Source organism: Sinohyriopsis cumingii, chromosome 11 (genome assembly GCF_028554795.1).
Source record: "Sinohyriopsis cumingii isolate HCF-2022 chromosome 11, ASM2855479v2, whole genome shotgun sequence".
NCBI lineage: Eukaryota > Metazoa > Mollusca > Bivalvia > Unionida > Unionidae > Sinohyriopsis > Sinohyriopsis cumingii.
This window is the reverse complement of record NC_142971.1, coordinates 31,310,915-31,325,660: the sequence shown is the minus strand read 5'-3', so window position 1 is coordinate 31,325,660 and position 14,746 is coordinate 31,310,915. Positions and strand designations below refer to the sequence as shown.

The following is a 14,746-nucleotide window of genomic DNA, read 5'->3' as shown; positions in this document are numbered from 1 at the left end:
AAAGGAATCCTTCTCCCGGTCTAATGGGGCATCTTTGAAGAGGGGAGAGGAGAGGGGATTGTTGATGAATGAAACCTGATATGTCTCTGAATGACCTGGATCACCCCCACCCTCAGGGAATAGGGAGATCAAGTGAGCTCGATATTGGGTTTCCTACTGCCTCTGTACAACTGCTTCCTAGGGGTCAATACTGGAGCACATGACTGAGAAAATTCCCTTTCCTGAGGCCGCTTAACGTTCCTTCACACTGGCACGGGCTGAATGTTTCCAAACGCCCATGTAGATTGAGCGGCGAGGTGGTAGGGCAGTCCCTGAGCTTCTTGCCTCTATTCTTCCTTGAAATCAATGGTGACCCAAACATGGTTGTCTGGAAAGGGAGGGCATGACAAGGTTTTGAGAGACATGGGTTGCAGACATGTGACACATATGTCAGTTGTTGTTGTAAGGTTTAACGCCATTTTTCAGCACATGATAGGCTATACATGGCGGCCAGTAATAATGGTGGCAAGCTTTCTCACATACCCACATTGGACGAATCCGAAACTCGAACCTACGCAGACAGAGGTGAGATGGCAGTGATCCGTAACGGAGATGTCAGAAGTAAAGAGGATGAACCAGTCAAAGTATTGGCTATGGTATGGTAAGCAGCTCTGGTCAATTACCCTACCAATTCTGGCTGTCACCTCCCAATTGTGGCTATTGATGGGTGTCTCTGTTGAGTCTGAAAGGTGCTAATGAGGTCAAATCCAACAAAGAAGATTCAACAACATCCCAAACCAGCTTTGATGGGCATGGAGCACATTTGTCTGTCCTATAATACAAAGAAGCGGACATATGAACAGCTACTATATTCTTGTCAAGTGCCAGGAGATCAGTACTGAAGCTGTCTGTCACTTTAAATCTGTCTCTTCCTCCTTATCGAGATCTACCAAATTTTAATAATAGCAATAATGGGTGGAGGGCATTCTGAAGTACCCAACACCCTATAAATGTTTTTGATGGTAGCTTGATAGCTGAACTTCAATCCATTCCACTGTAGGATCTGAGTAAAATGTGAAGGATGGTGGATTTGATGGAGTACTGTCACATTCATTGTGTGTTGAGGCTCAAACTAAGTCTACTTGCAGCTCTGGTGAAGACATACCAGGTGATATAAAGATTCAATTCCATCCCTATGAAAAAGACACTAACTCTCCTTTGTGGCCAAGCAGTGAACATATGGAAGTCTGGCACAACTGGTTTGTGCAGTGAATGATTGGCCTGGAAGTTGGTGGTCTAGAGGATGTAACCAGTAACCTATGCTCCAAAGGCCTGGCTGGACAGATTTCTCACTGAAATCTGTCATGGATAGGACATGTTGCTGACGGTACAGTTAGAAGGATCTGTCACTAAGATCCCCGTAAATCATAGTTGGTTAGACCGATTCAAAGGAAAAGGTCCCCATGTTGGAATGGCTGGATGACCTATGATATTGCAGTTTCATTATGCATTACATCCAATGGATCCGGTACAAATCTCATGTGTCTATACTTATAGGCCCAATGACTATGTTCGGACATGCAAGGGGACTTACACCCACTGGGCTGTCTACAATTAAGGAAAACTGCCCCAATGAGTCAGAGTTAACTGGGCCATCACCTCAAAAGGTCCCCCATGCTGGACAGTCAATGATGGCTGGACGACTGGTAACTGTACACAGTGGTATAAGGAGGTGGATCCAATTGATCCAATACGAGCCCAATGTACCCTGACTTACAGCCTCGAAAGGCCATACTCAGACTTGCATGGGGACTTAGGCTCACTGGGCTGCCTAAAATTGGGGAATACTCGCCAAAGAGTTGGTATCAGAAATAATGAACCACTGATTGTCTTCCTTGATTTATTCCATCTTTCCTACCCTTCAGTGCTGAATGGTCTATGACTCTGAACATGTATTGCATGCATTTAGTAAACATTTCTCAAGAAAACAAAGCATAGATTCCTCTGATCATGTATTACAGATGCTACATGTCACAGACGGTGTATACTTAGTATAAACAAAACAAGAGTCATGGTAGACTTCAATGCTCTGAAGCTGCATAAATGGCATTTAAATGGCATTTGGCTGAAACAAGACAAAAGAAAGCAGCATAAATTAGTAAATCATTAAGTTACTAACACTAATATAAATATGTTCCCTATTACTATTGAAGTAATAAAAAAGTCAGTGTTGCATTCAAAACTTATAGACCATACTCTGAACAGCGTATTTCAGGTATTTAGTTAACCGTTCTAATGAAACTATAGAAGGGAATAACAAAGCATAAATTAGCAACACAGCATGTTAAAAACCTGCTAAAACCAACTTTTTTGTAAATGGAGCAAGGGAAAATGTCAAAGTCATGCTATCTCATAATGACCCTGCAGAGGTCAATGATAGTGTGGTGTGATGTGGTCTTAAAAGAACAAAGTCCCTAAAGATAGCAAAATCACTCAAATTTGGCAGAAGTAGCAAAAAGAATATACACAACCTGCAGCAGAATGAATAATCCACATAATAAATCCAAAAGAAACAATGGATGAGTCAATCAGAACACAAAAATGGCTTGGATTGTCAGAGGATAAAATTGGACAGTGGGACAAGGGGGGATAATGGGCAAGAGTTCTTGCCCTTTGTCTATTGAAATAAAAAATAAGAAAAAGACCATTATCATCATTTAGTAGGGCTGGATTTGTGGGGTAGCAGGTTGATATTCCTAACATAATGTGATTGGAGCATGTATTCGAAGTATAAACTAGCTAGGCATTCTTACAACAGCTGTCACACAATAAGTTACTGAAATTTTTACATGAATTGATCTAAGGTACTGGGAAATAAACATACCATGTAAATAAAAGCTTTCTTTGAATATAACTGCCTTGAATTAGAAATGTGTGCAGTACAGGTGACCATCATGTGAAATATTCATACTTTTATGCATACTTTTCGTCAAGTCAACAATTACGTGATGTCAACAAAAGAACCAGGAAAGTGCTGGATATCCATCCTTTCTCATTTTAGTGTTCTGTGATTCTTTTCCTCCCGTGCTTTATTTTCAAATACCAAAGAAATATTAACTTTATGGACTAGATGCAAAACTTTTGAAATAAATAAACTGAACTATCAACTTTTACTCTTGCAAACAAAATTTTAAAATTCCTTGAAAGGACAGACACTCAAACACGCAAAAAATATTTCCAAGAATCCAAGACAGGAAAATTTCTTTTTTAACTGTCAAGTGCTAAAACCCGTTTTGATAGTCTTGAATTCTATTAAGAGTTTCCTACTGAACAATGTGTCAGCCATACTGGATGTCGTATTGGCACCATTTTCAATCGGGACCAACTAGACATCATTTATTAGACTCAAGGTGTAAAACCATACATCAATATAACCATCCATTCAGAAGTAGGAGTTATAACAATAATTTCAGGATGGCCATCATGGCAGTCGTTTTGTTTGTAAGATCTGCACTTTATTCATTGAAGACAAACTATATATCATAAGAATTCTTTTAATTAGTGAAAATCCCATTTTGTTATAGGCCTCAAATCATTTCGTTTATGACCAACCAAACATCATAGGAAGTCTTCTGGTGAAAACCCCATGTTGCTATGCCCTTTCATCCAATTAGAATATCTATAAGATTTTTAAGATGGCAAGCAAGGTGGCTATATTGGATGTCAGATCAGTGCCATTTATAGTTAGGATTTACTATACCGTATTTACCGTATATGTTGGGACACCGTTTTTGTTGGGACACCATAAATTAATTTTAAAAGTAATTTTTTTGTGCACTGTATGTTCTGGGACACATCATTTTTTTCGAGTTGTAAGTTGTGGGACACCATTTAAATCATTCGAAAATTACATGTCGGAAATTGCACTACAACTGAAATTTTATTTTAAAAAATATAAAACTGTATACTTGACATAAAACTCTTCAATCCACTGCAGCAGCATCTCATCAACACAACCCTTCTCCTGCACACGTGCGATCTATTCTTTTGGTACATGAATATATATTTAGCTTTCTCATACCGTGAAAAAATGTTAGAGACAACACACCACCTGAACCGGAAACTGCAAGGAAAACGTCAGATATTTTCAAATCTGCACAAGTCTTGCTAATTCTCACACTTTTGACGCCCATCTTATAGTCAGTCCATCCAGGAATGCGACCAAAGTACACTAGAGTTTTATCCATGTTAATGATCATATTGTTGGCGAAATGATCTATTTCTATTCATCACGCGATTTTATTTGGATCCAAATCTTCTGGATGATGCTGGGTCATCGATGTTCGCGCACAAAGCATTATATTGTAAACTTTAAAAACTGTTCCATTGTTTCACTTTATTTTAAAAAATGTCGTGAATACTGGTGAAAGAAACACAAGTTAGCTTCCGTGGGTACGTGGGAAAGCCTGCCAGTAGCTTCTCGTGGGTCGGTGGTTCTTTCCTGGGTTTTCCAGGGTTCTTCCTCCACCAGTTATACTGGCCGCCATATATGGCCTATCTTGTGCTGAAAAATGGCGTTAAACCCTACAACAACAACAACAACAACAACAACAAGTTAGCTTCCATATCTCGGCCGTCTTTGTTTATTCGAAGCTAAAATATAAAAAAATCGGCACACGTAAAAGAATCCAAGTCGGCTTCTGAGGTCAGCTTGTTTTGCAATAAAATAATCTTTGTACTGATATCCTTTTAAAAAAATTCGGTTTCCGAGTCTAAAGTCGGCTTCCAAAGTCGGCTTGCTTTGTGATAAAAATAACCTTTGTCTTTGATGTCCTGTCGGTAAGTTCAAAGAAGAAGTTTACTGTTGGTTGCCAGCTGTGTTTATTTACCACCAGGGCTTCTATGTGCTTGTCATTTTTTGTAGTAATTATTACAAAGGTGCACTGATGTCTGCGGATAAATAGTAATGATACTTTTGTTACCCGCGCCGGCGAAAAGATTTTCACTTGCACTCAAGTGAATGTGTTTTTAAATAATGATTTTTTTTTGCGAGATACTGTCATACAGTAGACCTGGATAACAATTATTATTGGCTATTTTGAACCTAACACCGTGCCATGCATGAATGGCAGTTGTCTTTAATATATCGGTTGATTATTTCCCTCTCGTTTGCGAATTCATCGACATCTGTGCACAAAGCACTATATTGTGTCAAAATTTGTTCGATTGTTTCAATTTTTTTCAAAATTACTGTGAATATAATTGAAAAGGAACCCAAGTTTGCTTCCATATCTTGGCCGTCTTTGTATATTAAACCAAAATATATATATATATATATATATATATATCGGCTCACTTCACAAAATCCAGTCAGCTTCCGATGTCGGCTTGCTTTGCAATAAAATAACCTTTGTATTGATATCCTTTACCCAAAAAAAAAAAAGTAACCAAAGTCGGCTTCTGAGATCGACTTGCTTTGTAATAAAAATCACCTTTTGTCTTTGATGTCCTGTCGGTAGGTTCAAAGAAGGAGTTAACAGATTGCTTGCCAGTCGTGTTTATTCACCACCAGGGCTTCTATGTTCTATGTGTTTGGCATCTGTGGTTACAATTAATACAAAGTATCATTGACGTCTGCGGGTAAATAGTAAGGATAATTCTGTAACTCAAGCTGGTGAAAAGATTGTCGATTACACTTAAGTGAATGTGTTTTCAAATGATTATTTTTATTTGCGACATACTGTCATACAGTAGACCTGGATATAATTCAATCTTGATTATTTTGCACCCAACACCGTGTCATGCGTGAATAGCGTCTTCAAGATATCGGTTGACTATTTCCATCTTGTTTGCGATTTTGTTGGCTCCAGTTTTCAGTCGGATAACATGTTCAAACTCTGGAGCACAACCACACACAACTGCTTCTCAGTGTTCATGTGAACAACGTAGTGTGTGGTATCGGACATAATTGATACACGATACTGTATGGAATCCTACGCTTACGGATTTCGTGGAAATATTTTGTTCTTAAATGCTCATGTTGAGAAAAGGAATAAATGATAACAACACAGGTTAGTTTCTTTCTTTTTATTATCATTTTAACGTTTTATTTATCTATTGTATTGCAACGTGCAGTGGGGTGGGGGTGGGGGGAAGCACAAATGCAATACAATTTTATTTCATTTCTTAAGTCTTGGGACATATGACCAAAGTGAAAAAATGTTTCACCGTAAGTTCTGGGACAGGGGAAAAAATAATTATTTTATCGTGTCCCAACATATGCGGTAAATACGGTATATCACAAGATAGGAAGTCTTCTAGTGAAAATGCCAAGTCAATCGGATCATTCATCTATAATGAATAGTAATGAGAACTTTCAAGATGCCTACTAATGGGGTAAGATCAGTAAGATCTTCATTTAAGACCAACCCTCTTGTGAAAACCCTTGTCAATATGACTTTTCTTTCAGTTGTAGTGATAAAATAACTGCAGTGGTAGCCATGTAGGTAGTCAATATCTGTTCCATTTTCATTTAGGATCAACTAGAAAGCATAACAAGTCTTTTCATGAAACTCCTATGTAGATATGATTATCCATTTAGGGGAAGCAGTGTTATCCTATACGCTCATCTGGCCTACTACCCCTGGCAAATAAGAAATTTGATTCCATCAGCTGCATCAGAATGGGGGTGGGGGTGGAATTTTGTAGCTGACATATCTTTTATTTCATGAATTTTCTGATGATTCCATTGTTTGCTAAAAACTGATTTTTACTAAAAACAGAAAATGTAAATATCAATCTCTTTTTAGAATAATGGCAGTGAATGTATGAAATTTAATAAAATAATGTGAAATATGTGTGATAATAATCAAATGGCAAATATATCAGACACTTTAGCATTGTAATACTAGCATCAGTCAAACTCTATTTCACCAACATATCAAACTTGATTTCAAGTAATTAATGATGGTAATGTTACTAATTATTGATTGTAATGTTACTAATTAATGATTATAATGTTACTAATTAATGATGGTAATGTTACTAATTAATGATTGTAATGTTACTAATTAATGATGGTAATGTTACTAATTAATGATTGTAATGTTACTAATTAATGATGGTAATGTTACTAATTATTGATTGTAATGTTACTAATTAATGATTGTAATGCTACTAATTAATGATTGTAATGTTACTAATTAATGATTGTAATGTTACTAATTAATGATGGTAATGTTACTAATTAATGATTGTAATGTTACTAATTAATGATTGTAATGTTACTAATTAATGATGGTAATGTTACTAATTAATGATTGTAATGTTACTAATTAATGACTGTAATGTTACTAATTAATGATTGTAATGTTACTAATTAATGATTGTAATGTTACTAATTAATGATGGTAATGTTACTAATTATTGATTGTAATGTTACTAATTAATGATTGTAATGTTACTAATTAATGATGGTAATGTTACTAATTATTGATTGTAATGTTACTAATTAATGATGGTAATGTTACTAATTATTGATTGTAATGTTACTAATTAATGATTGTAATGTTACTAATTAATGATTGTAATGTTACTAAATGTTATAAATAAATCTCTGCAAATAAAGGTATGAATTTAAATGTGGTTTTCACAAGAAATATGTTTTTGGAGCAAAATCAATGTTTGAAAAATGCACAAGTATTTAAAAGAATATATATTTCAAAGTATTTGACCCTTTTGTCTGTCCTTTTGTATGTAATCTCTGTATCTGATTTTGTCTTATATCAGTACACTGTGTGATAGATTTTACCTTATTTTTTTTAAATTTTGCAAGAACTTTCATTATTTTCCCCCCCTTCAGCTTGTCATTTAAATTGGCAAAAAGTCAAACATATCTACAAGCAATAAAGTGTGCAGGTTCCAATACTGTGATCATTAATTACAACACCACACAGTTTATTCTACCCTGCAGCTGAACATTTTCTCAAACAATATTTTTATTTTATGCTTTTTTTGTCTGTTAGAGAAATCATTGATTTTAAGCCCCAAGATGTATCATTTTTATAATATTTTAAAAGATTTTTTCAAATTTAAACATCTTGCATTCTAAAACTTTGATGTGTTATTTTCATGCCATTCATGTATCAGCAACATAATACAAGTTAACATACCTGAGAAATTTGATTATGGCTTAAATCTAGCATTTCAAGAGAAAACAACTTGGAGAAACCTAAAAAAAGAACAAAAGAATAATAAATGAATTAATTATTCATCACAGAGCACATGGACATATTCATACAGAGCTATAATGTCAGGTAATTTGATCCATATCAGCTGTTATACTGGGTTAACTGATTCATTTAGCATCATGTAGGAATTTTCTCCCTTTCTATAATGTAGTAACCTTCCCATAGTAACTATATTGATAATAATGCAAATTCATATGAATTCTGAATTTATTTTTTATGACATTATGCTAAAAAAATACAAACTACATGGTTCTATTTGATATAAATACACAATTTTATATGAATTCATGGAAAACTATTTCTTGACAATTGGTTTAAACAGAACCAAATGACACAATGACATTCTGTTTACCCTGAAACACCTTGATGTGATGTCATCCTAAACTGAATGAAGCCAATATTGCTGGCAATAATTTGTCATGCAAGGAAAATAGTTCAACACCAGAAGGAACAAATCTGTTAAGAGAGTGAATACTTCAGTAGTATTACATCTGCAGGAATCGAGTAAATTTTAACTTTAATTCGTATGGTATGAATTTTCAACAATAATAAACTAATTTTAAAAGACATAGCCTAAAATTGTGTAATTTTGACAAATATAAATATTCCAGCCAATCTATGGGGAAAAAAAGCTTCAACTTAACACTACTGCAAAAGAATTAACACCAAATTTTTCTGATTTAAAAAAGCACTATGAATTATATACTGAAGTCACTAGAAGTTGAACTGGTGGAATAGAAATATTTCTATGCAGTGTGCAACCGAACCACCTTAATAATAATAATTAAAACCATACATCAACATTTACATCTTTTTAGTATTACATACCAGGATAATAATAATAATAATAATAATAATAATAATAATAATAATAATAATAATATACTGCTACATTTGTACAATTTATGTAAATGCAGAAAGAAGAGTTTGTATGAAGAAGGTAGAGCAGGAAAAGTTCCCTTTTAGCATGAAGTGTTCTCTTGCATAACAGGTATGATGCGTGGGTGGGTGTGATTTGGATTTTTAACATAGCTTTAACAATTTTCAATCATATCGCTATGATGTCTTCAGTGTCGCAGTTTATGGTGATGTATCGCTATGATGTCTTCAGTGTGGCAGTTTATAGTGATGTCTAGCACTGGGGCATCATGCCATAGATATGTAGCATGATGTCTCACCACAGGCCAACTAGTCATAACACTAACCTCTTAATGCTGAGCACCAAGAGAGGCAGCTGTTAGTACCATTTTTGTAAATATTTGGTATGACTCGGCTGGGGATCGAACCCATGACCTCCCTCATCCAAGGCGGATGCTCTAACCACTAGGCAACTGGAGTGGTTAGGTATGATAGGCAATATTAGAATAAATGTAGATGTTGTAATGAAGATTATTTGATGAAAGAAATTAGATTGTTCCAATAACTATGCAGACTTTGATATATTGCTTAACAAACATACATTTTCTTTTTCAATTAGTTTTAGGTCAAAGCATAAATTTAAAATATAAAAATGCCTACTAATGAAGTTTAAATTCATTAAAATGATTAGAAATGGCATGTGCAACTTACTCCATGGCACCAACCAGATAACTTTATTTAAAGCCATGCAGAATGATGTAAATTTAACCACATAAAACCAGTTGTGAGCTAGATGCAGCCCTTGGGCTGCCATGCTTGAAATAGAAGATGACCAGAAGTAATAGCATATTGATTTGATTAAATTTATGGCATTTCAAATACAGTGGCAAAGTCAGATTCAGTCATTATCTCCTGATCGTTTAACTTGAATGTGAAAAACATTCTTGACAAAATAATATTTATGGAATTTTCATTTTCCAAGAGCATGCATCTCATTTGCCATAAAGTAGGGATATAGTTTTGTTCACTAAATCAACATAAAACATTGTTAAATGAATAATTAGGTGTCCTATTTACAAATAAGGCTTATTACCAGCAGATTTATACAGGTTTAAATATTCTGAATCTACTGACAGTAATTTTTACAACTAGTACCAAACAATGGTACTTTATGCTGGGAACAAGTTACCATTTAGGTCAAGAATAAATACAAACTACACAGACCCAGATCTGGCATCACACAATGCCAGGAGTAATCAGTTCAACAAACAACACAAACCCTTATTAGCTGGTGCATTATGTGACAGAAAATCAGGATCTATGTTGTTTGCAGTTGGGCTCAACTCATAGTCAAATATATATGATGCACAATTTGCTATCATTTTGCTAAGGAATCAGAAGACATCAGTAAATCTTTCTGGTCAACATAAAACACTCAGAAAAGTCTGGATATCCTTTCCCCCAACCACCATATAGAACTATAAATAGTAACTTCTGACCCCACCATTTTTTTTTCTAGAACAACCAAAATGTGTGATCAACACAAAATAAAGCTTAAATGAGTCAACAGGTGCATGTTTACCCTTTAATGAGTCCAGCTTGTTTCCTGCTAAGTTGAGGGTTTTGAGATTCCCTAGCTTGGTATGAAGCGCATCCTGGGACACAATCTGGTTATAAGAGAGATCTAGAGATGTCATCCCACTCAGCCACTGTAAATGCTGGATACAGTCTATCTGATTGTGACTTAAACTGAGCTGCTCTATTCTGGGCATTAATTGCTTGAATTGAAATGAAATGAAAAAAATCACACACAATATATAAAACATGAAAAACTAAGAGTTATTTCAGTAAAATATTATTTTGACCAAGTGAAGGTAATTTCAATATGAAGTTGTCCCCCATAGAAGCAATTTCGAATTTTGTATAATTTCATATAAAGTTAAGAATGAGCAGAGTACACTAGTATATAATTTTTTTAAAACTGCCTTTGCTAGGTACTATTTATGCTTAAATGGAACAACCCTAATTACATAAATAACAGATTAAAAACGTAATTTTATCTCTAAACAAAGAGGAGATAATTCTGAAAGATCAAAGAATTGTTTGAATTTTGTCAAAAATATCTTAATCATGCATACTAATGTACTTTGTTCATAAACACCACTGCAAAGGAAAATACTTGTACAACAGTAGACTCTGTTAATCTGCTTGACTATATGCCTGTACACAACTTCCATGAATTCAAAAATATCAATTAAATATTTTGTGCCACTGTAGCTTGATTTTTGTAACCTGGGCCATGAATCACTTAGACAGTAACAGTTCCAGTTCTAAACTGATGTGCATAAAATGTCATTATCAAATCCATCCAAAATCTTTATGATATAAACCCATATTGCAAGCCGGATAAAAATCAGGTAAGAAATATGGTTTTCAGAAGAATAACAAGCTCTGCCAATCACATTTAAGATCACCACCTTAATTGATTCGACCCCAATCCCGTCTGTAGGCGTGATGATGTGGTACCCTATTTCCGAGCTCTGCAGCATCAAGGTCATTTAAAATACACCAACGTGGGTGGTATTACAAAAAAGCAGACAGATATAGCTCTAAAATGATACCAAATAATCTGGAAGTTCTAGTTGCACTACAAAATAGAGGGAAAATCCTAATTTTTTGGACCGTTTTTTTCCCCCACAAAATTCGCTCATGGTCAGAATGCGATTTTGTGTCCAGATTTTAGACCTTTTGGCTACAGATCTAAGGCGCAAAAACTAGGATAAGGTGAGCATTTGTGGTCTCCAAATGAAAATGATGGGTCCATTAAGCAAAAAAGAAACCTCCAACTTTTACCCTTCTGCTCATGCACAAGCAAAATAATCAATGGAAAATGATGTTTCTAATATAACTAGGCATTAGTCTCATGGAAAATCTGTTGAAAGCCGATGTATTACGATGTATTCAGAAATAGCCCCATAAATGTCTTTCCTACGTGCATTTCAGGTGAAAATGACAAAAACCAAATGAGTTAACACACATGGCTAATGCTGATACAAACCCATATTTGAAGTCTGATTTGAATTGAATACAAAGTGTCACAAGCATTGGTGAAGTATGGATGATGGATGTGCGGCCACAAGACTAGCTTGAGGGGCTTACAGTTAGGCCATAATAATAATAATAATAATAATTATAATAATAATGATGATGTGAATAATAATAATGATGTGAATAATAATAATAACAATAACAACAACAACAACAATAATAATAATAATCTGAGATAAAGATATGACACAAGTCTGTGGCCATCCTAATGAAGAAAGAAGAAAACATTTTGCAAAAATGGGGTCCCTCTAACACTGGCCTTACTATATAAATGAATCAGAATGATTTCCAATATTTTTCTCCTTACTGAAACATACTATAATGTTAAAATAAATTCAATAAAATGCTCAGTGTGGCATATGCAGCTGTTTTCTAACAGCTGGTTGAGTAGGTCAGAGAACAACAACTGTTGGGCTATTGGGGGGCTACCAGGATAAGCAGGGCAGTTGATTTTCAATTTATTGTTCAATCTTGGTCCTCCTATGCTAATAGAATCAATTAATTACATGGGACTGGGGACAAGAAACACAGTCAAAGTGACCTTGCCCTTTTAATTCTAAATTTAATACAGTTCCTCCCAACACACACAACAATTGCAGTTTCTTCTTTCGGTCACAGTGACCATAACATTCTGAGACTGAAATTGATTGGCTTCTTCCTTACATCATGTGCAAACCTTCAGTTTGGAAACTTAAGATAGTGGAGAAGTGGAGTTAATTGTGTTGAAAACCATTTTCCCTCATTCCGTCACAGTGACTCTGGCATTCTGACCTTCTGAAACCAAAATTTATAGAGTTCTTTCTTACCCTTTGAGTATACTATCCGCAAAGTTTGGTAACTGTAGATGGTGAACTTGAGTTATTGTGCAGAAACCACTTTTATCTTTCAGTCACAGAGACCTTGACAGTTGAACTTTTGAACCTAAAATCAATAGGGTTCTTCCTTACCCCACATGCAAGTAATTGACTTAAGTTTGGTAACTAGATGTTTAATAAGCTGAATTATTGCTCAAAATCATTTTTTTCCCCAGTCACTGTGACCGTGACCTATGATCTCTGGACAATCAAATCAACAGAATTCTTCCTTTATTCAAATGCAAGCTATCAGCAAAGTTTGGTATCTTTAGATGGTGAACTCAGGTTGTTCTGTTGAACCTGTGCTTCTTTTCTCATTTATGGTAACCTCTTTTGAGTATTTCAGTCCAAAATTGATAGGCTTTTTCTTACCCCAAGTTTCCACAGACTGATGACTGTTGATGGTGGACAACTCAAGTTACTTTGCAGAACTTTGTAATAGATAGACGGAGATAGATGGATGGACAGAGGGACAACATCAAAATATAATATGCTCCACCTTATTACTGGGGGAATATAACAAGAGCCTCTTAAAGGGACTGCCACTCGATTGGCCAAAATAAAATAGACATAATAAATCCTTTGATGAAAATCCCACACAGGAGGAAAACAAGATGGCCACCACAATGTCTATATTGGACATCATATTGGCAACATTTTTGTTTAGGACCACTAGATACTGAAAGAAGTCTTTCAGTGAAACCCTATGTTGATATCTTTTTAGAAGTAGCAGTGATAACAAGAACTACAATATGGCGGTCTGAGAGGAATCATTTAGGGAAGGGACAAATGTGTCTGTGAAGTTGGGTGGCAGTATATTAAGATTAGTAGTGATAAAGAAGCTTGTGCTAACTGATGCTGTACAAAAGGAAATCACATGAGCTTTTCTGGTCTTTGACTAGCAAAAGTAAAAACTAATGTGTAAACATACCACACTATCATCTATGGCTTTAATACAATTATTGCTGAAGTCCGCATGTATGATGTGCTCCCAGTAGGAGACGACTAATGTCCCGTCTTCTTCACGCCAGTGAGGGATGTCCTGCAGCACAATGTCCTGAATAAAAGACAGATTTTTCATTTAAGCTGAGTTCATGTCAAATTTCAAAATGTGTATATTACCAACAGCTGCACACTTTTTACAAACAAAATTCCTTGGCACTGATTAGTACCCTCTCTGATAGCCTGTCCTCTTACACAGCCAGCGTATCAGTGCAATTTCCAATGTACCACACATTGGACACATATTGGCTTTTTACAGATGGAAATCTCATAAAGTTTATACCACGATAAACTCAGAAAAAACGTCAAACTCTTCTAATTGAAATTTCAATTATTCATTATGTTATTTTGTTTGCATCATTAAAAAATTGAAATCATAACTTAACTGAGCGTAGTAATACATGTTTGGAGTTTTTCTGTTACGTAGCTATTTATAGCACTTGGGCTTGTCCTGCTTGATCGTAATAAGGTCATCATAATACCAGTCCTTCAACCAATGGAAGCCAAATTTATTCAATTTAAAAAAAAAATGTAAGAATGCTGTTTTCCTTTAATGCTTACTTCTTGTCTGCCTTCACTAGCAGTGTTTGTCTTATGCTGTACACGTGACTCTATTTACAGAAGTGGGTATTCTTAAAAAAGTAGTTCTCCTTACAGTTCATACAGAAATGAACGCAATTCATTTTGATCACGTGG

The 14,746-nt window shown here is 35.1% G+C and overlaps 1 protein-coding gene across 2 annotated transcripts in view; it reads right to left on the bottom strand.

Moving 5' to 3' along the window:
- Positions 1 to 14,746, bottom strand: part of LOC149787853 (nischarin-like) — a 121,896-nt gene that overhangs the window by 47,918 nt on the left and 59,232 nt on the right. For both annotated transcript variants that reach the window (XM_089974076.1, XM_089974075.1), the window contains exons 9-11: positions 13,980 to 14,105; positions 10,669 to 10,864; positions 8,151 to 8,209 (exon numbers count right to left, since the gene is read on the bottom strand). In XM_089974076.1, coding sequence (XP_089830202.1) covers positions 8,151 to 8,209; positions 10,669 to 10,864; positions 13,980 to 14,105 — 381 coding nt within the window. The remainder of the gene's footprint in view (positions 1 to 8,150; positions 8,210 to 10,668; positions 10,865 to 13,979; positions 14,106 to 14,746) is intronic.